The following is a 25,081-nucleotide window of genomic DNA, read 5'->3' as shown; positions in this document are numbered from 1 at the left end:
GGCTCAAAGGGCCGAATGGCCTACTCCTGCACCTATTTTCTATGTTTCTATATCAGACTCCTTGTTGTTTCATTCTAGTATCTTTTACTTTAATCATTTAGTCATCTGAAAGAATTTATCTATCCCCATCCACCATATGGGAATATTTTCAATCTGTATATGAACTATCTTCTCTCTTCATCTAGTATTGTTCCATAAGTGCTTTGTCTCCTTATTTGATTCTGGTCTGCGTGAACATATTAAAGTCAGCCTTGCTACAGTTAAATACTTTTATACTGTTCGTTCCCTATCCATTTCCACAACAATTTTTATGGTATTTTTCAGCCCTTTTTTTTTCAAAATCACACACAGAAGTATCAAATTCCAAGTACTATATTTTTGAATGTTCTTAACTCAACAAATTTAAAAACTCAGCTCAGATCATTCAGAAAGCTGATATATGGTTTATTTCCCCCTCTTTGGAAGAGCAGTAGGCACCTCTCAATGGGTAATATTTTATATCCAAGATATGGACAAAGTATGGTTAGATTCCACTTCATAAAACAGCTTCAAAATTAACCATACACATTACACACCTCAGTATATCCCATGCTTGCTGCAGCGATAAGTGCCTGTTGAACTGCATGGCTCTTTTTAAACACGCCCTGCTGTTGCCCTGCCAGTGTCCAATCAGCCTGGATCAGAAACTTAACAATTTCCAAGTGGCCACGCAGTGCTGCATGGACCAAAGCACACTGACCATTCTTATCCAAGTGGTCCACCTTTGGAAAAGAGGAGAGAGTCAGTTCAATCAAGAAACTCAAAATCATTTCCACTGAAGTAATGCACCAGGAAGAGTTAATTAAAGATCTGAAATTTCCTTTGGAATAAAAGATTCATTAGTTTCAGCCACACATTTTGGCTATAAGTCAATGAGTACTGTAGTCCTAAATACTCTGGTACAGCAATATGTCCAGAATCAGTTTAATCATAACTGCCTGAATCATAACAGTTTGATAGAAATCGGAAAAAGGAATGCAGGAAATGTTTACTAAATCACTAAGAATCAATAAAAGTATTTTTTTAAACTGACATAACTAAGTAGAGCACCTAAAGATTCATTAAATAAAGATGACTACAACATATCAATGCTTGTCATTTACTTTTGAGGACTTACCTTTGCACGTTTTTTGGACAGAAGATGTATAACAGTAAGGTGTCCAGAAGCTGCTGCATATCCCAAAGGAGTCAGTCCACTCTCTGAGCAGGCATCCACATTTGCTCCAAACTCTAGCAGGAGTGCAACCATGTCTGAGTTACCAAGGTGGGCCTGAACACAGAGTATTGGGGCGTTGTTCAACACTTCAGTCCGGTAATTCACATTGGCACCACCCAAGATAAGCAAACGACTGACCTATGTATTGACAAAATTCACAGTATTAACATAGTGGTTAAAAAAAAATCAGAATCAATGATACAGGCTAGCATTGTACAACAGATGTTGTGGGCTGGTCCGTTTGGGTGAAATGCTCAGCTGATCTTTCTCTACCATCCCACCATAAATGTGTTAAATACGCAGTTAACATGGCTTGTCTTTGTTTCCCTTATGCTGCAGAAATTCATGTTCAATCAATTCACAATATTTGCAATAGCAAAATAATACATTTTCCACTAAAGCATTAGAACTTCAGTATAATTTCTGAATACCTTACATTCTGAAGTCAATCAAAATGACATAGGAACAAATATGCATAATTCTAATGTTAAACTATCCTTCATAATAGGAAATTCATATTGCCAAATGTTCTATATAACCATCCCCTTTAATAAATAATGCACTAACTCTGTCCCAAATATTCCCCATCACCTGTGATATGCTCCACTAATTAGATCAAATGATTCATTATTTCAGGAACTGTGAATCAAACTGAACACCATGTAATCAGAAGTAATTCCCTTTTCTCAGTTCATTCATCACAACAGCATCTGTTCTCAGGATGAGGATTTCCTTTCCAGGACATTAGAGATGTCCTCCTTCTTCAAAGAACAGGGTTTCCCTTCCTCCCTCCATTATTGATGCTGCCCTCATGCACATCCGTGCTCACATATTGTCCCGCTGATAGAGTTCCTCTTGTCCTTACCTACCGACCCATGCGCCTCTGTATCTAACACATCACTCTTTGCAACTTTCGCAATCTTCAGTAGGACTTTATCAACAAACACATCTTTACCTCCTCCCCACTTTCCGCTTTCTGCAGGGATTGCACTGTCCATGATTCCCTTGTCCATACTCCCCTCCCCACCAACCTTCCTCCTGGCACCTACCCCTGCAAGTGGCAGAAGTTCTACACCTGGCCATTTACCTCCTCCCTCACCTCTACTCAGAGCTCCAAACAGTCCTTCCAGGTGAGGCAACACTTCACCTGCAAATCTGTTGGGGTCATCCACTGTATCCAATACTCCCAATGAAGCCTCTTTTGCATTGGTGAGAACTGATGTAGATTGGGTGACCGCTTTGTTGAGCACCTTCGCTTCATCCACAAAGAGCAGGATTTCCCTATGGCCAACCTTTTCAGTTCCAATCTCCATTCCCATTCTGACATGTCAGTCCATGGCTTCCTCTTATGCCACTATGTGGCCACTCTTTGGTTGGAGGAGCAACACCTTATATTCTGTCTAGGTAGCCTCCAACCTGATGACATGAATATCAATTTTCTAATTTTGGTCAAATTTTCCCCCTCACCCTTTCTTTATTTTCCCACTCTGGCCACCCTTTTATCCCTTCTCCACACCTGCATATCACCTCCCTTTGGTACCCCTTCTTCTTCCCTTTCTCCCATGGTCCACTCTCCTCTCCTATTAGTTTCCTTTTTCTTCAACCCTTTACCTTTTCTACCTATCACTTCCCAACTTCTTGCTTCACTCCTTCTGCCCCACCCAATTGTACTCCATCCCCTCACCCCATCTTCTTATTCTGGCTTCTTCCTCTGTTTCCAGTACTGGTGAAGGATCTTGGCCCAACGCATTGACTTTCACAACTGTGAAAATTATGGTAAGATAATATATTGGGTTAGTAAATTTGCTGATGACACAAAGTTTGGCGTGTTGTGGATAGTGTACAGAGGGACATTGATAGACACTGTTTACCCCATGGATGCTACCTGACCTGCTGAGTTCCTCCAGCATTTTGTGTGTGTTGCTCTGGATTTCCAGCATCTGCAGAATCTCTCGTGACCATGTAATCATCACATTTTCAGTTCTGATCTTGGAATGATCCATTCTGATTTGATCCAAATAAACAAGTCACAGCGAGGCACTGTTCTGAGGATTTCCTGCTGTGATGTCCTGAGTGTGAGGTAACTGACCTCCAATAACTATAACCATTTTCCTTTGTGTGAGGAAGACTCAGGTTAGTGGGGAGTTTTCCCTGATGTCCTCTGGCTTCATTTTATTTAGACTTCTTGATTTCACATTGGGTTAAATATTACCTTAATTTCAAAGGCAGTCACTCTCACTGACCTTTAGAAATCAGTTCTTTTCTCTATATTTAGATCAAGAACTGTGTGTAGAACTAAGTGGTCATAAATGAAAGCAAATTAAGCCCAGTGAGCAAGTTTTTAGTGAGACCAGGGGCTCCCAACCTTTTGTATAACATGGTCCAATACCATTAAGCAAGGTTCGAGAACTCCTGGGTTAGAGTGCTGGTGATTACATTATCGATGATTGAAACTAGGCTGATGGAAAGGCAATTAGTTATATTGGATTTATCCTGCTTTTTATGGACAGGAGATGCCTACCATGGTCAGGTAGATGGCAGCATTGCAGCTATACTGCAACAGTTTGGATAAAGGTACAAATTACTCTAGAGAACTTCAGCGAGATATCATCAGGGTCCATAGTCTCTGCTATTTCCAGTGTGCTCAATTCCACCCCCACCCTACAGTTTGCATTAAAGTCAAATAGTTGTGTGTCCTAATCCAAAAGAACACATGATAAAAAGATCACAGCTTTCTGGTGACTGGTCTACAGCATATGAAAAACAAATGCCTACTTTGCTTGATGTTTCAAACTATCAGCTATATTTTATTTAATTCCAATGAAAAGTGAGCTGTCTACCAGTGAAAGGAAGATTTAATTTGAGATTACTAGTGTATAAAGTCAATGGTTGAAGACCCTTAATCTTTAACATAAAATTCATCAAAATCTAGTCTAAATACTGGTGCATTGCTGAGAGAGTATTACAAAGTTGGTTAAACTAATCTGCATTCTCAGGTGGAAATAAAACACTTTGCTGGCTGTAAAGTACTGGGACATTCAAGGCTGTGAAAGATGCTATTCAAAAGTAAGTACCGTAGATTCCGGACTACAGAGCGCACCTGATTAAAAGCCGCTGGCTCTAATTTTAGAAATAAAATCAATTTTTTAATTGTAAAGGCCGCATCGGATTTTAGGCCGCATCGGATTTTAGGCCGCACCGGATTTTCGGCCGCAGGTGTCCCACGTTGTAATATGAGATATTTACACAGAAAGATATTACACGTGAGGATTTTTTTAACTTTTAATTAAATCCATATGGTAACAAAAACAAATACCTATTGCAAATGCTTTTTTTCGAACCGTGCCCGTACGCGGCTACTTTTAAATATACGTTGCGTATACTTCTTTACTGAACAACATTCCAATATCTCCTAACGACTGGTAAAAAAATATATATATTGCAGCCTACCAGGAAAAGTTATTGATCACCTTTAACTTAAAAGCAAAGTTCGCTCAGATCCAAAGCCGCTCGCGTAATGCACTCCCCCCCTCCTTTCCGTTTATCGCAAACCGGCATTTTCCCACAAGACACCGCGAAACCGGGTGTGACGTCATAGCATCCCGCGATGTAGTACAGAAAACAAATATAGTTTAAACTAAGTAGGCAGCACAATGCTTCGAGTGTTTTCCATGTTGATGAGGGTGAGTACAAATGACTGATTTACAATAATTTAATTGTGAAAGTGCGCTTGATTTATCGTACAATTTCATTGGACCTCTGTGAACTACTCATCAATTTTATTGGTCTACTGTTATGAGGCAAAATGTTTACGAGGCGGCATGAAAAAAATCATGCATTAGCCGCTTCGGATTATTGGCCGCAAAGTTCAAAGCTGTTCAAAATGTGGGAAAAAAGTAGCGGCTTAAAATCCGGAATCTACGGTATTTCTTTTAATTTAAATATATTCAGTATTGAACTAGCCATAATTCCTTGGAAACTTCTACAAAATACAAGACAACCTATTCAATGTATATTACGTTCCTCTTCAATTTTATCTAATTTACGCTTTCTCTAAAACTAAAGGTACTGTGAAAGTTGTGGTAAGATAACGTATTGGGTTAATAAATTTGCTGATGACACAAAGGTTGGAGGTGTTGTGGATAGTGTAGAGGGCTGTCAGAGGTTACAGCGGGACATTGATGGGATGCAAAACTGGGCTGAGAAGTGACAGATGGAGTTCAACACAGATAAATGTAAGGTAGTCCATTTTGGCAGGTCAAATATGATGACAGAATATAGTATTAATGGTAAGACTCTTGACAGTGTGGAGGATCAGAGGGATCTTGGGGTTCGAGTCTATAGGACACTCAAAGCTGTTACGCAGGTTGACTCTGTGGTTAAGAAAGCATATGGTGCATTGGCCTTCATCAATCATGGGATTGAGTTCAGGAGCCGAGAGGTAATGTTACATCTGTGTAGGACCCTGGTCAGACCCCACTTGGAGTACTGTGCTCAGTTCTGGTCGCCTCACTACAGGAAGGATGTGGAAACCATAGAAAGGGTGCAGAGAAGATTTACAAGGATTTTGCCTGGATTGGGGAGCATGCCTTAAGAGAATAGGTTGAGCGAACTCGGCCTTTTCTCCTTGGAGAGACGGAGGATGACAGGTGACCCGATAGAGGTGTACAAGATGATGAGAGGCATTGATTGTGTGGATAGTTAGAGGCTTTTTCCCAGGGCTGAAATGACTAGCACGAGAGAGCACAGGTTTAAGGTGCTTGGAAGTAGGTACAGAGGAGATGTCAGGGGTAAGTTTTTTTACGCAGAGAGTGGTGAATGTGTGGAATGGGCTGTTGGCGGCGGTGGTGGAGGCGGATACGATAGGGTCTTTTAAGAGACTCCTGGATGGCTACATGGAGCTTAGAAAAATAGAGGGCTATGGGTAAGCCTCAGTAGTTCTAAGATAGGGACATGTTCGGCACAGCTTTGTGGGCCGAAGGGCCTGTAATGTGCTGTAGGTTTTCTATGTTTCTACGTATAGTAGCCTGGGGCAAGTGCAGTTAACCAAGACCTTTGAAGTGAGACCACCGGACACACCTCTGCTTACTACAAACGAGACAGGCTGGGCAGATTGTGACAGTGTACTCAAGCCAGAGGAGTGAGGCCTCTGTAGTGAGACTTTTCCAGAAAGAAAGCATCGTGTTCCTTTACTCAACAGGGGGTGGGGGGAGCACCGAGACAGACAAGATAACAGAAGAGTTTAAAACATGCCCAACAACCAAGGCCCTATTGGGTTTACTAACTTCAAAATATCATCAGCTGTCTGTTTGAAGTTTTAATTTTCTTTAGCTTCTATTGTGAATGATGATTGATCTTGCAAGTAAGGAATTCAAACATATACATTTCACAATGATCAATATCTGTAACAAATGTGCCGATTTCTGTATAAAAATAGCAGTTTCCTGTTCAGATTTCGGAACCGTGTGGATGATGGGCCTGTGCTGTTCTCCTAGTGCACAAGTAAAATCAAAGGAATAGTTGAGTCGTAAGAGTCTGGGTGTCCTGAGCCCAGATATTTTAGTTATTTTGCTTTATTTTATTAGCGGGGGCAAGATACTATGAAGTACCTCACTCAAAGATCTACAAATGTTCTTTAGACTAAAAATTGTGCTTCACCTTCCAGAGCAAACTTATTGAAAACAAAGTTTAAGTACAATTTTGATCTTCCTAAAAACTCTGCCAGACTTCATCTCCCTGGAGTGACCAACAACGGTCTGAATTCTCTGGCAACGTTGCAAAAAGAACACTGTACAGGGAATAATGTAATTTGATTTGGGGCTTATGTGTAATTCACATCAAAAATGCAACTGCAACTCATTCCAGGTAAAGCCCTGTTAAAATTCGAAGGATGAAAAACAACATGAAAATGGTTGTTACTGCATTTCATTCCATTGCAATTTCAAGGCCATTATCATTACCCATGCTGTTGTAGTTCAAGGCTATTATTGTTACCCATCAAATGCTTGAGGAACTCAGCAGGCCAGGCAGCATCTATGGAAAAAGAGTACAGTCGACGTTTCGGGCTGAGACATTGACTGTTTACTCTTTTCCATAGATGCTGCCTGGGCTGCTGAGTTCCTCAAGCAGTTGGTGTGTGTTGCTTGGATTTCCAGCATCTGCAGATTTTCTCTTGTTTGTGATATCATTACCCATGTTGTGCTTAGTTTTTTTTGGAATTCTGTTTTTTTTGGAATTTTTTTTCTTTGTTTTTGCTGGGGCACTTAAGGGCTGTTGCCAAGGATAGATTTTATTGCCTGCTTCTAGTTTCCCACAAGAAGGTGATGCTGAGTCACCTCTTGAATCACTTGAATCTTTTTGGTGAAGGTACTCCCACATGCCCTTGGGTAGGAATTTCCAGGACTCAAACCCAGAAATCATGCAGGACCTGTGATATATTTCCAAGCCTGGATGGTGTATCTAGGGGAATCTTCATAGAGTGGCATTCCTTTATGTTTGTCTTGATGGTAAGAGTTGCAGGTTTGAGAAGTCTGGGTGAATCATTAGAGCACCTTCTGTAAATACTACATATCACTATCAAATGCAGACCTGTGAAGGGATAAATAATGATTCTATGTACTAGACAGTCTACACTGTTAAAGCTTCCATATAAATGAATAAGATGTTAGAAGGCTTTAAGGTACGCCCTTCCGTTGCTAATAGTGAGGGATTCAAAATTCAAAATATTAATTAAAATATGGCTTTTTAGCATTTTGCAGTTAAATAATGTTTTGAACATGTCAGAGGCTACCTAACGGGGATTATATTAAGTGCAGTACAACCCAGCTGGTTGATGCCATGACTGCACATTTAATTGGCTTAATTAATAAAATATGATAACTTGGATTACATCATTTTGTTTGATGTTTTTATTAAGCTACCATGACTCTCTGGAGATAACAACCTGAAATTGCTCCTTAAATATTTCCCAAATCACCAAAGAACAGCACACGTAAAAGTCTTCTTGTGTGTTCTATATATTTTATAAGCTCGTTAGCCCTTTCTGCAGGGGTCAAAGAACCAATCACAACTAGATTTTTCTTTTAGAATCTCTATTCTAATTCCTTCTCTTGTGTCTCTCTTTATTTCTTTCATTTTTGCATAATGATCATGTGAAACTACCTTAACTAAATAGAATAAACAGATTCCAGATTTGAAGTCTTTCCTGTAGAGATTTAATCTCAGCCTAGTTTGTTTTGGGAGAGCAAGAATTGGTCGCAATACACTTGAACTGGAAGTTAGGTCCAATTGCCATAATTTAATTGTTTCATTAGCTTACATTCATCTCACTTACAATTTTATAGAATTAAATATTTAAATTCAAAGTCAACAGCAATCTGACAACTTTTATTATTTATCAGTATTTGAAACATGAGCAATCATAACAGACAACCACTAATATATTAAAAAAAGTGACTCAAACAATGAGGCCTGTGCAAAATTCTTCAGACTGAAAAAAAAATCATTCCCCACTGCTGTTTTGTGCCTTTAGCCAATAATTTATGCATACGGCCATGGCTTCTTTAATTCAAAGGGCTTTTGTTCTGCCAGTGTCTAGTTGGTGTTACTTCAAGGTGCCATTTTGAAACTTAACATCCACACCGTTAAAATAAAATGTCTGTTGATAGGGTGGAGACGAAAAGAAGATGAATGGCATAGACTAATACTGACTAGTAGTGAGTGCTGAAGGCTGAGTACTGAAGTGCTGAGTACAGCAGCTAATCTGTTTAGAGGAGGTTTAAAGAGGACGGACAGAGGAGAAAGAAAAACATAAAACTTGCTTGAACTATAATAGTCATAGAAAATTACAGCACTGAAACAAAAGTTGAGTGCTGGGGAAGCATCTGTGGAGAAGCAAACATCAGAGTAAACAAGGAATTGAAATTCAAGAAAACTTCAGATGCTGGAAGTCTGAAACAAAAATAAAAACTGTTGGAAACATTTAGGTCAGGCAGTGCCTCTGAAAAGAGAAAGTGCCCTGAGAGGACACAGACCCTGCAGCTGCTATGCTCAGATGCTGCCACCAACCCAGCATTTCCTACTCTCATAACAGATTTGGTCAGATCTGATACTAAATAAAAAAGTGGATTATTTGAAATAGCTGAATTCAATGTTGAGTGCTAAAAGATTACACATGAGGTGTTGTTCTTGAGATTATGATGAGCTTCAGTGGAATAATGCCAAGAGGCCAAAACAAAAAACAAAAAATCAGAATGGAATGGAAAATTAAAGTGCAGGAGACTGGAAGTTAGGATCACTTTTGTAAAGGCACTTAGCAAACCTGTTGCTCAATCTCCGCTCTGCATTAAAGGGGAGAAACTATCATGAACATTAAATACTGTACACTAAACTGAAATTGGTGGCAGGGTGTGGCTACATCTCTACCAAGTGAGGTGTAAGGCACTCCATCCCTCCACTAGCCTGTAGGTCACCTTTGGGCAAGGTGCAGCACTTGCTTAGCACCCACCCCGATCAGGGTTGCAGTAAGCCATGGGAGCAGATCGTAGATGGCTGTATATGAGCAGCTGGTGCACACCACAAGTCCTGGTTATGTGACCACTGACACTGCCCAGAAGAAGGCATTGCCAAGAACAATCATGATCATGGAAAGACCGCGATCGCCCATGTCATACAACATGGCACTTAATGACCAAACAAACCTTCTAGGAGTCTGAACCTATCAATCATTGCTCACACTCCTTTCTATTTATTCATAACTTTCATGGTACTCTGGTGCTTTCTCCACTGCAGTTGGGATACCTCTCTATCAAAGTTGGGTAGGAAGGATTCTGTACTAGTTAATCTACATCTATTATACACAGATTTATCTTGTTTATTTCTCATAATCAATTCCATTATTTCACACAGTACTGCAGTAATACCCCTCCCAGCTTTCAATACAGACGGTCCTGAAAACTTTCAAGCTTCGTATTAGATATTCACACAGCTCCAGAATTATGATCACTAGATCAGAAAGGGAAGTTGGGAGAACACACACCTGTCCTCATCTCAGGGTCAGTAGTGGAAAGGGTGAGCAGATACAAGTTCCTGAAGATTTGAAGATCTATCCTGGACTCAACATATTGATGTAATTACAAAGAAGGCACGCCAGTGGCTATACTTCATTAAGAGTTTGAGGAGATTTGCTATGTCACCAAAGACAGAGATACCATTCTGACTTGTCATGTCACTGTCTTTTATGGAGGCGCCAATGTACAGGTTTGGAAAAAAGCTGCAGAAAGTTGTAAACAATTCCAGCTCCATCATGGGCACTAGCCTCCCCACCATTGAGGACATCTTCATAAAGCACTGCCTCAAAAAGGTGGCATCCATCATGAAGGACATTCAACATCTAGAACATGCTCTCTTCTCATTACTACTATCACAGAGGAGGGTACAAGAGCCTGGAAGCACACACTCAGCATTTTAGGAACAGCTTCTTCCTCTCTGCTAGCAGATTTCTGAACAGTCCATAAGCTCTACCTCACTATTTTAATCTCTTTTCATACTATTTTTTTTATATGTCCTATTGTAACTTACAGTGGTCTTCTCACACATTGTTCTGTACTGCTACTGCAAAACAATACATTTCACAACATATGACAGTGATAATAAACTTGATTCTGATTCAACAAAGACAAGCCTTCTTCACCACTTGATCGGACAATTTCAGTGAATTGTGGACCTGGGCTTCAAGATCCATCGGCACCTCAATGCTATTAAAGGGCTCTACCATTAACTGTATACTTTCTCCTTCCAGTTGACCTCCTAAAGTGTAACAACTCACATTTGCCCGGATTAAACTACCACTTCTCTGCCCATACCTGCAACTGATCTACATCTCACTGTATCTGATAGCCCTTTACACTGTTCACAATTCCACCAGTGCCTTGGTTTGGGAAAATGCTACTTAAAGAAAACATTGCTACTCCATCTTCAAGAAAATTTCAACAGAAGGACCAAACATAAAAGATATAAGGTGCAGATTTCTCGCATGAGCTCCAGAAATAAAATGTTTTTTTATTAAATGGAGTAGCATTAATGCCCATTTAATATCTTCATACTTCTATGACATAGTACTTGTATGAAGTTCAGAATTAAATAAATCAGTGACAAGATAAATTGAATCAAAATGTTTTATCTTAAAAAGAGTCTAACTTATTCAGTCAACGTCATCATGATCTTTGTTTCATTATCTTGAAGGAAATTTCAGAGTATTAGTGAGCCTTTGGCATGGGTTTTATGGAAGCTTATGGTTTGGTTTGAAATCTGCCATTGGTGCCAGGGTAAAAATGGAAAGTACGATATGGAGCTGGCATTAAAATTTGTTTGTAACCACCAACACAGATTTTTCAAATATGAGAAAGTGAAGTCCAAGAAAATGGTAGACAGCTATATAAACATTGCAAAATAGAATGCTGAATAGTTTAGGATAGATTTGTTTGAAATTTACACGTACCAGATGCCATAAATTATATTCAGTTGGAAGCCAAAGAAATCGGATGCTATGATAATGAAGGTAGCAGGTAAAGCTGATTTATCAAAAGAGGAAGTGTTTTGGATCCTTTATCTTTCTGTAGTTCTTAGTATGAATTATTTGTGATTTGACATAAATAAAGCATATGAACAGAAAACTCTGTGTTCTAGGCTTCTTAAATCACTACAGGTTCACTTAATTGCAGGTAAGTGCTGAGAATAACAAACGTCAAGAGTAATAAACTCAACATTATGTATAATTTTAGTTTTTGCATTGTTTTGCTTCACTTAAGTTATCAAATTATTTCTAAATATGAGTGCAGTTTTAAAGTATACAATAATGACCATGTGGAAAAGATTTACAATTCTTAAAAAACTGTTAACAATAAAAATGAGGAAACAGAAATTTGCGGCACAAGAACAGACCATTTGGTTTTCCATTCCTCTAAGTTTATTCAAATTAAAAAGAACACACCCAAACTTCACTATTAATTATGGCTTTACCTTAATGTTCGGAGTGTATAAATTGCGTAAAGATGCTAATGCTGTGGACAGTCCTTCTGTACTGTATGATATCCACAACCCTTGCAAAATTGAGGATGAAACTCCAACCTTTTTGCTTAGACCCTTAAAAAGGAAAGAGAAATAGTAAGCAAATTTTCTACAGAATAAAATTAGAAATAACTTTGTTAAATGCTCAAATGCAGTAAAATGGAGGCAAATCTGTTTATGTATGATTTCTGCTAGATCATAATTAACTTCAATATGTTATATAAAGTTAACATTTCATTCAAAACTGCATGAAACTAATGACCAAGAACACACATCTCTTCTCTTATTCAACCTTTGAATATTATACAAGGACCAGAATCCAGCAGTAAGGAAATACAAATTCTATGTTAAATGGGACAGTTATAGATCAAAAACTAGGAAAAATGAATTGAACAGGTGGAATTAGACTTCAGTTTTTAAATTTGGATGCACTAGATGTTAAAGATTCCAATACTGAGTTTTTGATTTGATTGTGGCTTGTTGTTAAATGGTGTGTTGTTCTCTGGAACTACAGGACCTGGATTTGCCATAATTCCTGTCCTAAATGCAGTTAGGAAAAGAAAAAGGATAGACATACTACAGCAGGATGGAAGGGCAAATAAAAATAAATATCACTGTTTTATGTAATACAGTGTTTTTTTCATACATAATCAAATACCTTGAAAATATGAGCTTTAAGAATGTGATGTCCCAGCTCAATGGTCTGTTGACGGTTCAGTTTGCCTTCTTGACGAGAGAACCAAAATGCCAGCAATGTGTGGCCACTCCTGAGCAGAACAACAGAATTAATTTTAGAATTATATTTTGGAGATAATTGTAAATTATTGACCATAAAAGTAGTAATTTATTTCATGAATTTCTGCTCCAGACACAATTAAGTGCATCAGCTATGTAACATAAAGAAACATTGAATGACTTTCATATCCTCAATATCTCCTTAAGTATTTACAGCTAACAAAGCACTTAGTGAAGTTTATACATTGACTTAATTTAGGACAAAATGTTGTCAATTTGCAAACAGCAACTTTACCTACAAAACTTTACACATAGCAATCCCTGCTACACAGCAATAAGTTGATAAGTAAATACAGACTAAGAAAGAACACTGTAAAAACATGCTGTGCAGATAAAATTTGGCTTAACTGAAATATTATAGCAAGACCATGCTTATTTTCAAGCCTTTTGTCATTTGATAGGAAAAAGTCTAGCAGAATTTTCATAAATACTAGAAAGATGGTTCTGATTTAAAACTCACTCTCCCCAAATAATGTCAACAATAGTAGAAGGCTAACTTTCAATCCCAACGTGATTTTCTGCTTTGTTGACCCAAAAAAATGACAGTTCCTTTTTACTCATAGAACAGTCGAATTTCACTGACCACATTTCACCTGAAATTGTGTTACTTAACAGATCAAAACTTCAATTGCATTTCTTAGTTCACATACACATCTCCTGGTGTCACTTTATGTACATATAATCTTTTATTTTTGTATTTATTGTTTCTTTTGGGTTTTTTTTTATTGTGTTCTTTATGCTTATTGCGTTTTTATGCTGCATTGGATCCAGAGTAACAATTATTTTGTTCTCCCTTACACTTGTGTACTAATGAATGACACAAGTCATTCTTGGTCAGCTACATCCCAACACTCTGAAACCTCACTACTTTCCCTGTACACTGCTTACACTTATCACCTAACCCCCATTCATCTTCAAGAACATTTCTAATTCAAGTCCTGACGAAGGATCTTGGCCCGAAATGTCGACAGTGCTTCTCCCTATAGATGCTGCCTGGCCTGCTGCGTTCCACCAGCATTTTGTGTGTGTTGCTTGAATTTCCAGCATCTGCAGATTTCCTTGTGTTTGCTTTTCTAATTCAAAAATAGATTTGCTACACTAAATCCCCCATTGCTCAACAGAATGGAGACACTTCATAAACAGGAGTATTTGATGTAGACACAAGGACCAGGTGAGAGAAATCACTGTTATGCAAGATCCTATCCATCTAGAGTTTACAGTGATCATTGCCTACCGCTTGACTTCCCGGAGGAACAAAGTCTACATTGGTTATACTTGATCAAGATAGTCCTATCTGAGATCTGTGACTTCAAATACCACCTCATATATATGCCCCAACTCTACTGATGGGAGTCAAGGTCACAGTCACTTTCAGTTTCTTAGCTTCAGGATTATTTGAGGCTACTTCCCCCTTTCACAGTTTGTTGCTCACAGCAACATTAAAATAATGACCCAAATCCATACTCAGTGACAGAAGAGTTCATCCACATATCCTTCAGCCCTCAAGAGGAGGCATTGGTTATGATAAAAGGCACCCCCTAATTGCAGCCAATTGCAGATTGCCACTGAGTCCCTTATGAAGAGCTTCCTGGTAACTTCCTGCTGAAATTGGTAACAACACAAAGGTAAGTCAGAAATTAAATTATGAAGAGGATATAAGGAGGCTACAAAGGGATACAGAGAGATTAAGTGAGTGGGCAAAGATTTGGCAAATGGAGTATAATGTGAAAAAATGAGCAATTGCCCACTTTCACAGAAAAAATAAAAAAAGGCAAATCATTTAACTGGAAAGAGAATTCATAGCTTTGATTTGCAAAGGTACCTGGGAGTTCTTGTGCATGCTTCACAAATTACAGTATACAAGCGATTAGGAAAGCCAACAGTATGTTATTGATAATTTCTGGAGGAACTGAACCCAAATTATGACATTTTGAGGTGATACTAAAGTACTGTAATGCCATGTTGGCCTTTTAACTTATGAAGACTTTACTGAGTAAATCTGAAGTATATACAGTCAAACAATAAGGGAGGTAAATGATATGTTGATCTTTATTCGAGCAGAATGGAACACAGAGCCTTAGTTTAACCATATTTGTAATACTGGATGCAAGTTTAATTTCCAAGGCCAAGGAAGAAAATACAAATCTTGCAGTCAATGCAGCACAATTACAGTCGGCCCTCCTTATCCGCGGGTTCTGCATGCGCAGATTCAATCAGTCGCGGATCGGGAAAACCTGGAAGTTGAGTATTGTTTGCCTCGCGTCTCGTTCATTCACTACTTGTGTTGTGAACAAGAGGAAGGAGTTTAAGGGTGGCAAGGGATGGCTGGCTAACTATGTAAAGTGCTACAGCCACAAGAACTTAAAGATTACGGGAGAATCGGGATCGACTGATGCCGAGGCAGCATCAACATTCCCAGAAGAGCTATGATGGTTGCGAATGTACTGAACACATACAGACTTTTTTTTCTTGTCATTATTCCCTAAACAATACAGCATTACAACTATTTACAAAGTATTTACATTATATTAGGTATTATAAGTAATCTAGAGATAATTTAAAAGTATACGGGAGGATGTGCGTAGGTTATATGCAAGTACTATGCCACTTTATATAAGAGACTTGAGCATCCACATTTTTTGGTATCCGCGGGGGGTCCCGGAACCAATCCCCCACGGATAAGGAGGGTTGACTGTACAATTACAACTACAATTCTGATTCCAAATAATGAAGGGACTAAAAAAAGCAATTGAGTAAGCTTAGCCTACATTTATTAGAGTTTACAGGAATAGTAAGTGATCTATTTGAGAGGGGTTAACTAAGCTGTTCCTTCTTGGAGGATTGTCCAGAACAAGGGTCATAATCACAAGATAAAGGGTCACCTAATCTAGGAATGAAATCATGAGAATCACTATGCTATATTCTTAACAAATGCATTGAAGTGAAATTGTTTGCCTTATAAATAGAGCCATATACACATAATGAATGAAGTCTACTTGCTGAAGGCTCATTGAGAATGCCCAACAATCACAGACTGGGCTTCAGAGGCAGAAAACTTCAAAAGATAAATGGTTTTGAATCCAGAATCAGAATCAGGTTTATTAACACCGGCATGTGTTGCGAAATTTGTTAACTTAGCAGCAGCAGCAGCTCAATGCAATACATAATATAGAAGAAATAAACAAAATAAAAAAATAATAATTAAATAAATCAATTACAGTATACATATATTGAATAGATTAAAGATCATGCAAAAATCAGAAATAATATATCCTCCTGTGTTTTTTTTTCTTTTTACAGCATATGGGATACTGACTGCAATATCTCTCAACAGTAGGACCAAAAATCTCCCTCAATTGCTCGTCTTAGGACAGATCTAAAATCAGTCTTGCAAACGGTTCTGCACTGACTGCAAGATCATTGTTTTCCTTCTTGGCCACTTATCTAAAAAAGGACATGCTGACATTGGACAGGGTTCAAAGGAGGGATTCTGGGATTGAAAGGCTTATCATATGAGGAGCGTTTGATGGCTCTGGGCCTCTACTCACTGGAATACAGAAGAATGAGCAGTGATCTCACTGAAATCTGTCAAATGTTGAAAGGCCTCAATAGAGTGGATGTGAAGAGGATGTTTCCTTTGGTGGGAGAGTCTCAGACCAGAGGATACAGCCTCAGAATAGAGGGGTGTCCACTTAGAATGGAGATGAGGAAGAATGTCTTTAGCCAGAGAGTGGTGAATCTGTAGAATTTGTTGCCACAGGTGGCTGTGGAGGCCAGGTCATTGGGTATAGTTAAGGTAGAGGTTGATAAATTCCTGATGTCAGGGCATGAAGGGATATGGGGAGAAGGCAGGTGATTGGAGCTGAGAGGGAAATGGGTCAGCCATAATGAAATTGCAGAGAAGACTCGATGGATCAAATCGCCTAATTCTGCTTCTATATCTTATGGTCTAAAAGCCATGGAAGAAAAAAAAATTGCATACACTATTCCAAATATGGTCAATCTAAAGCACTGTTCAATTAAAAGTCTGCTGTGCTCCAATCTGCTTGGAATAAAGGCCAGCATACCATTTTCAGTATCTTTCTAAATGTTTTCTATACATCATGTGGCTGAACAGTTCTCTGCAGATAAAATTGATAGCCATCAGCAGTACTTTCATATGAGGTCTTCTGGAGTTGAAACAAAGAGTGGCAACGTTACATTGGTAGGAGAGAGTCAGTGGATGTTGTATACTTGGACTTTCAGGAGGTCTTTGAAAAGATGCCATACATGAGGTTGCTTAACAAGCCTATGATATTAAAGAAAGGATAATAGCAGGGATAGAAGCTTAGCTGACTGGCAGAAGTCAAAGTGTGTGAATAAAGGGGGCCTTCTCTCTGGGTGGCTGCCAGTGACTAGTGGTGTTCTGCAGGGGCCTGTGTTGGAAACACTTCTCTTTATGTTATATGTCAATGACTTTGATGATAGAATTGATGGCTTTGTGGCCAAGCTTGCATAAGATACAAAGATAGGTGGAGGGGCAGGTAGAGATGAGGAAGCAGGAAGTCTGCAGAAAGGCTTAGAGAGGTTGAGAAAATGGGCAAAGAAGTTGCAGATGGAATATGGTGTAGGGAAGTGCATGGTCATGCATTTTGGTAGAAGGAATAAAGGTATAGACTATTTTCTAAATGGGGAAAAATTCAAAAATTAGAGGTGCAAAGGAAGGCAAATGCAATGTTAGCATTCATTTCAAGAGGACTTGAATATAAAAGCAAGGATGTAATGCTTTATAAAACTTTGGTCAAACTGGACTTGAAGTATTGTGAGGAGTTTTGGGCCCCTCATCTAAGAAAAAATATGCGTGCATTGGAGAGGGTCCAAAGGAAGTTCACAAGAATGATTCCAGTTAATGTATGAGGAGCATATGATGGCTCTGGGCCTGTACTTGCTGGAGTTTAGAAGAATGAGGGGAGGGGGTGGATTCTCATTGAAACCTATCGAATATTGAAAGGCCTAGATGGAGTGGATGTGGAGAGAATGTTTCCTATAATGGGGGAGTCTAGGACCAGAGGGCATAGCCTCAGAATAGAGGGACATCCATCAAGAAAAGAGATGAGGAGGAATTTATTTGGCCAGAGGGTAGTGAATCTTTGGAACTCACTGCCACAGATGGCTGTGCAGGCCAAGTCATCAGGTACATTTACAGCAGAAGTTGATAGATTCTTGATTAGTCAGGGTGGCAAAGGTTACGGAGAGAAGGCAGGAGAGTGGGGTTGAGAGGGATAATAAATCAGCATGGTGGAATAGCAAAGCAAACTCGATGGGCTGAATGGCTTAATTTTACTTCTTTTTCTTATGGTCTTATGGACTTCTTGCCATGGGCCCTTAACAAATGATTAGGATTGATTGTTGTGCACACAAACCTAGTTCCACATTGACCCAATTTCTCTCAGAAATGCTTTAAACAAGCATTGCTGGGAGAAGTGAGCTTTGGAAAAGATTTGATGTCATTCCATGCACATCCTTTATGGCTAAAAATACTTAATGATGAGAACTGGGGTAGCATTCACATACTCAGCTGTCCCCTAATAGCATGTAACTTTTTGTCCAAATTATCTAATTTTATATCTGGCCCAAGTTGCCAAAATGATGCAAAGGTTTTCGGAAATGCAGCAATAGCATCATCTGCCTCCAATCAACCCAGTGTGAACATTATACACCCGCTACTCCAGGCAGGCCTGAGCTTAAGGTGATTCTCCAGATAAAACATTTGAGAAATGTTTGCATTGATGCCCTGGAACACCAGTGACTGTAACCATACCAGGACATGGTTCTTCCTTACCAGGTATATCCAGTCATTATGTCCTCACTGACATTAGTTTGAGTTTTTTGGTGCTACATTTGATTGTTATTCTTTACTGAATGCTGCCTTGATACTAAATATACTTAATCTCCTCTATTCATACCTTGATGAAGTATGCAAGGTTCTGGCTCATTCTTGTAAAGGATTAATAAACAGCAGAGTAATTGGCTGGGTTGAATGTTAAGAATTTCTATCATGGATATCAATAGCAGTTTCAGGTGAGGAACTATATGCTCTTAAACAAAACTGTTGCAGGTACACCACTAAAATTGTCCCATATGCTTTATGTTCCTAATGTGCATGAGCCATTTAGCTCTTCAATTTTTCTGCAGCAGTACATGCAAATTCTAAACTTAAGCATCATGAAACTTCATACCTTAAATATAGATTTTTAACACTTTAAGCAAAATAAAAGCCAAAAATAGAGCAATAAACCCAGAAACCAATAATTAGTATAATCTTTATTGCTAAGTATTACAATAAGACTGGTTTACCACATATTTCAATCAATTTAGGTGAATCCATCTCTTAATTTTATCTAATAACTTGGTAGGAGGTGTCCCTAATTCTGCATTCCTCTATTGCATACATAAATGCTGTTTGAACTCAGTTATGCTAAATAGAAGAAATCCACCCATAACAGTACACCTCAGGGCTGTACTGACTACACAGCCTGTAGACTCACTTTCCGTGACTCTGCTTTTGTTGTCTGTTTTTTTTGTATTCTGTTATATTTCTTCCTTTATTTTCCTGTGCATGACTACAAGAAAAGGAATCTCAAGGTTGTATATGGTTCACATACTTTGATAATAAATTTTCTTTGAACTTTGAGGATGATAACATACTCCAATAGCATTTCATATGAGTGCCACTCTGTGTTTCCCTACCTGTTGCATTGAAGAACAGCTTAATATTTGCTTTGGGCTAATACAAGTCTCTAGAGAAAGTATAATGGTTAAACAGAGGAGATACGCTGAAGGTTAGGGATTTAGTTTCATCTGAGCCTTGTTGTTCTTTTAAATATACTGTAATCTATTTCTTAAAAATCAATTTGATCATTTGAAAACACAATGAACTCCATGGAGATTCAAATGTCAATGTTTTAGCATAATTTACAAGGTTACTGGGGATTATAGATAGCACTTGGACTTTCCAAGACTGATTAATTTGCCTTTGGTACTGTAGGCCTGCTTAAATCTCTAGTGTGTAGTCCAAGGTGAGAAAGGATAACATGCAAGCAAATATACCATGAATTGTTTTTTTTAAGAAAAGGGTGGACATGGCAAGCAACTGACTGCACAAACCACCAGTGGAGGTCTCAGGTCAGCATCACAACTACTGCAGATATTCACTGATGATGGCCTTGACATTCTGCTTTGACCTTTCATAGGTCTTTGTGCCCTTTAACAAGTAAATTATTTCTACGTAGACAACTCAACCACAAGCTGATGGACGATGGAAGACCTTTCAGCTGCCATTGCACCACAGGCACACATCTCTACCCAGGTTCAGATCGTTGCCATTATAATGCTGGAATTCATTTTCAGCAGAGGCCCCAACGCGCTGATAGCAGCTGTTCACTGTCTTCCGATGGAATGCTAGGCCATCTGCTTCACTGGCCTGCAGGGAAGATGGGGGGGGGGGGGGGGGTGATGTCAGAAAATCTGAAGAGCATACATCTGCTTTTCTCTGTCAGGATGACAGTGTTTGTGATCCACTTCACCAGGGTGCTCACAGATGAACGAGTAAGCACACTGGAGTAGAGGAAATGTGTTCAAGAGTGAATGTCGTGTGGCAATTAGCAAACATTCACTTTCTGAGTAAGCAGCTGACATAGTCTTAAAGATGGAGCAGGTCGAGGCTTTCTTTCAGGGAAAGGAAGGAAGATTTCAAAAGTTCCTGCTATTCAATTATAAACTAGCATTCAGTGGAGCTTTTGTATTGGTAGTAGACTGCAGCGATTGCTGAAGCCTGCAGTGTGACAGCCTTCATCTTCTTCAATGACATGCAGCATTGTTTCAGTTCCTGAGAACTAAAGAGGCAAATAACTAGCTTCAGTTCTTCCAGAACAGACAAGATGGCATTCATCACTGTCCAATTCTAAGTCTGTACTAGGCTAGCTGAATTCAGTTATATCAGCATTTGGAAGTTACAACAGTTCTGTACTCATAACCACCAAAATGAAATGGGAGATAGAGGAAAAACACAGCCATGCTAACTATGATTGTTGCATGGTAAATGTAGATTTTAGGCATAAAGCTAAGTGCTCATAAAAAACAAAATGCTTAAGATGCCCAAAGACAAGTTTAAATAGTGTAGAAAACTCAATGAACTACGGCCACCAATAACTGCTCCTTCCAACTCAAAGAAAACTCTATGAATACATAAGAAATCTCCCATTTGGTAGGATAAACAAGTGAGCTTAATATGGTGAGTTATACAATGTGGTACTTAATAAAATGGACTGTCCATTTTCCTCCATTGATACTGCCTGATCTGCTAAGTTCCTCCAGCATCGTGTGTGTTGTTCTAGAGTTTCAGCATCTGCGGAATCTCTTCTTTCTGAAATGTTATCCATTGTGAATCTGCTGAATATAATGCCTAGCTAATTCTTTCAGAGTAATTCGTGCAGCAGAGGTGTATGACTACAGCTATGAGATAAAGTTTACTTTCCTTCATTGGGCTGGATGGCATGACCTGATAGTCATCACTATTCACTGGTAGGTTGCAGCTGTAACTGGTGCTGCTGGATGTCTTTTGATCATTGGTGCATCAGGGATCACATGACAAATTTTCATGTATGACAATGATACTGCTCCCTTCACTTCAGAACTAATTCACATTGAGGCTCCTGGTGATATCTCTGTTGTCTTCTATGAGAATGATAGAGAGACTAGTATCTGCCTCCCTATCACTCAACAAAAGACAACCTATAAACAATACTGAGGTTTCCTTCATCTGGGATAAAGCTCTCTCTTCATTTGTTTCCTCAAAATACATCTGTCTTGAGCAAACAGATCTAAGTGCAAAGTTAATTAAATTCACTCTTCACTTGTCACCCACATCTCTCTTACCCCAGGGGCAGCAGACTGAGTGAGAACCTGGGAAAGAACAAGAACTCTCTCAACCAGAAACACACTGGTGGAGCTGGATTACTTCATGGCAAGGGACACCAGTCAGCATTAAGATAAGGGGATTCCATCTCCCAGTAGCATGGAATGTACCCGGCTTTGTCAGTGAGTGGCCAGTTGAGAAGCGTTTGGGCAATCCAGCCACTTCCAGCATGGAAAGGAAGGAAATACTCAGTCATTCCAGTAATATGTGGTCAGCGTGCTGGATTATCCAGCACATTGTATAAAGTTCTTTAATTTGTTCTTGGACTTTGTTACATTCATACACTTCCAGTAAGATTTTCTACATATACACAGTTATCTCAAAAACTAAAACATAATTCAAATCTCAAGTGTTTATATTTTAAATGTAACCACAATATTTGAAGCTGCTAGTCCTCTGGAAAATTATTGCCTTACGAATTGGAACTGGCAGTAGAATTACTTGACTGTGAAATGCTGTACGGGTGCAGTAGAATCACTTTGTAATGATTATGGCCATCAAACTAAGTCTTTGTGCTTGTTATGACCTTCACATATTAAATTTCACAAAATCCATACATCACCAAAAACAATTATGGTGTAGTGACTTTCTGTAGGTCAAGTTTTCAGTCATGCATCAATAATGTGTCCTTTAACACTAAGTAGGAGTTACTCCAGGCTAGGCTAAGCTTGCTCATCCTTTATTAACTGATTACTGAGCAATATTAATAAATATCTAAACAGATGTGGTTTGCTGCATCTTGGCAGCCTAGTAGCAGTGGTATTGAAATAATAGGGAAGGCTAACTTTTCCATGATAAATCATAATAATTTAATGATGTGGATTAGAAACTAAACAAAATACAGAGAGTAATAAACTACATTGAACTTATAGTTAGCCAAACACACTTAATAATGTTCTGCCTGGATTTTGTAACAACTAAGACTGTATTTTAATCAATTCTCATTTTCAGGGTGACGCCACTCTGTTTAGAGTGGGAATCATTCTTTATAAACACAAGATATTCTGCAGATGTTGGAAATCTAGAGCAACACACACAAAATGATGGAGGAACTCAGCAGGCCAGGCAGCATCTATGGAAATGAATAAACAGTTGAAGGTTTTGGGCCAAGACTCACAGTTTACACTAGTTGGTGCCACAGTGTGAAGGAATACCATAATTCTGAGTACGCACTATGTTGATGGATGCCACTCTGAACATAAACAGTTATAACTAACTGCAATGATTCATCCTGTAGGTGACAATGGGTCTGCAAAGATTTTATTATTTGAGTTTTACATGAAATCTCAACATTTAATGGTCATGTTGTAAAGTGATCAAAAATAAATCATTATAGTAATATGCGCTCTGATTTGCTGCACTGTTTGTTTAACAGAATTTTCCTCAGCAACACTTAAACTATATGTTGCTGGTCCCTATCACAAACTTATTTTCACTGGACATTATTCACGTACTTCTCCCTGAAATCTGAGCGAGATCACATGCAACGAGTGCAAGAGCCAAATATGCAGATATGGGAAACCTAAAGTAAAATTTAAAATACTAGAAATACTCAGAAGGTCATGCTCCATGTCTTAATGTCTCAGATTTGATGTTTTGCCTGACCTCCATTATTCCACCCAGCATAAGATAATGTCCAATCAACCCACATAACTCAGAAGATGTGAAGCTCGGGTGGTTGATGGTGGGGTTAAATTGTTCTCCGATCTTGGCAATCCATTTGCAAACATTTTGTCACTATACTTTTCCCTGTATGTCTCCTCGTATGGTGACAAAACGTTTGCAAATCAATTGCTAAGGTCAGAGAACACTATCTGGCCCGAGCTGAAGCAGTGTGCATAGTCTGGGTACTTTAGGAAATCTGGAAAGCTCACTCGATTTGGACCATAAATTAAGAAATATACTTCTATAGTAAGTCTTGGATACTTTTATTATCACATTCTATGCTTAAAGAAAAGGTTTGATAAATGTTTTTTAAACTGTGAAGGATTTAGACGGACTTACAAGAAATCCTTTCTACTGAGTGAAAGATTGTTAACAAAATGGTAAATGAGTAAGAGATATTGTAAGGAAAGAGCAGTGTTACAGAATCAATAGCTACCTTCAGAAAGGAAATAGTCTTGAGTAAAAATTGCTTGGGAAAGAGAAGGACTGGACTGCCTTTCAAAACTATCAGTGTAGTACCAAAAAGATACTGGTCTCCTTCACTATGACATTCCAACTTTGCTGACTCCATCACATCTGAAGAAGGATGCTTATGTGAAAATGCTGTTCTTGGACTACAGTTTGGCATTCAACACCACAATATCCTCCAGGCTCGACAAGAAGCTCAGAGACCTTGGTCTTCACCCTGCATTGTGTAACTGGATCCTGGACTTCCTGTCAGATCGCCGGCAGGTGGCGAGAGTGGGCTCCCTCACCTCTGCCCCTCTGACCCTCAACACAGGTGCCCCTCAGGGCTGTGTCCTAAGCCCCCACCTTTACTCTCTGTATACCTGTAACTGTGTCACCACCTACAGCTCCAATCTGCTAATTAAATTTGCTGATGACACTACATTGATTGGCCTAATCTCAAATGATAATGAGGCAGCCTACAGAGAAGAAGTCATCACCCTGACACAGTGGTGTCAAGAAAACAACCTCTCCCTCAGTGTTGCAAAAACAAAGGAGCTGGTTGTGGATTACAGGAGGAATAGAGACAGGCTCACCCTATTGACATCAATGGAACTGGGGTTGAGAGGGTGAACTGTGTTAAGTTCCTCGGCATAAACATCACCGAGGATCTCACGTGGTCTGGTTGTGTGGTGGAAAAGGCACAACAGCACCTCTTTCACCTCAGATGTTGGAAGAAGTTTGGTATGGACCCCCAAATCCTAAGAACTTGGTACAGGGGCACATTTAAGAGCATCCTGACTGGCTGCATCACTGCCTGGCATGGGAACTGTACCTCCCTCAATTGCAGCACCCTGCAAAGAGTGGTATGGGCAGCCCAGTGCATCTGTAGATGT

General features: G+C 39.1%; 1 protein-coding gene across 7 annotated transcripts in view; it reads right to left on the bottom strand.

Moving 5' to 3' along the window:
• LOC140741057 (protein TANC2-like) overlaps positions 1 to 25,081 on the bottom strand; it is a 712,173-nt gene that overhangs the window by 69,553 nt on the left and 617,539 nt on the right. For all 7 annotated transcript variants that reach the window (XM_073070734.1, XM_073070733.1, XM_073070735.1 and 4 more), the window contains 4 exons: positions 12,981 to 13,089; positions 12,275 to 12,397; positions 1,157 to 1,393; positions 576 to 761 (listed from right to left, as the gene is read on the bottom strand). In XM_073070734.1, the coding sequence (XP_072926835.1) occupies positions 576 to 761; positions 1,157 to 1,393; positions 12,275 to 12,397; positions 12,981 to 13,089 (655 nt within the window). The remainder of the gene's footprint in view (positions 1 to 575; positions 762 to 1,156; positions 1,394 to 12,274; positions 12,398 to 12,980; positions 13,090 to 25,081) is intronic.

The sequence above is a fragment of the Hemitrygon akajei genome, chromosome 18, assembly GCF_048418815.1.
Source record: "Hemitrygon akajei chromosome 18, sHemAka1.3, whole genome shotgun sequence".
NCBI lineage: Eukaryota > Metazoa > Chordata > Chondrichthyes > Myliobatiformes > Dasyatidae > Hemitrygon > Hemitrygon akajei.
Note: the sequence above shows the minus strand (reverse complement) of the source record. Positions and strands in the feature narration are given on the sequence as shown.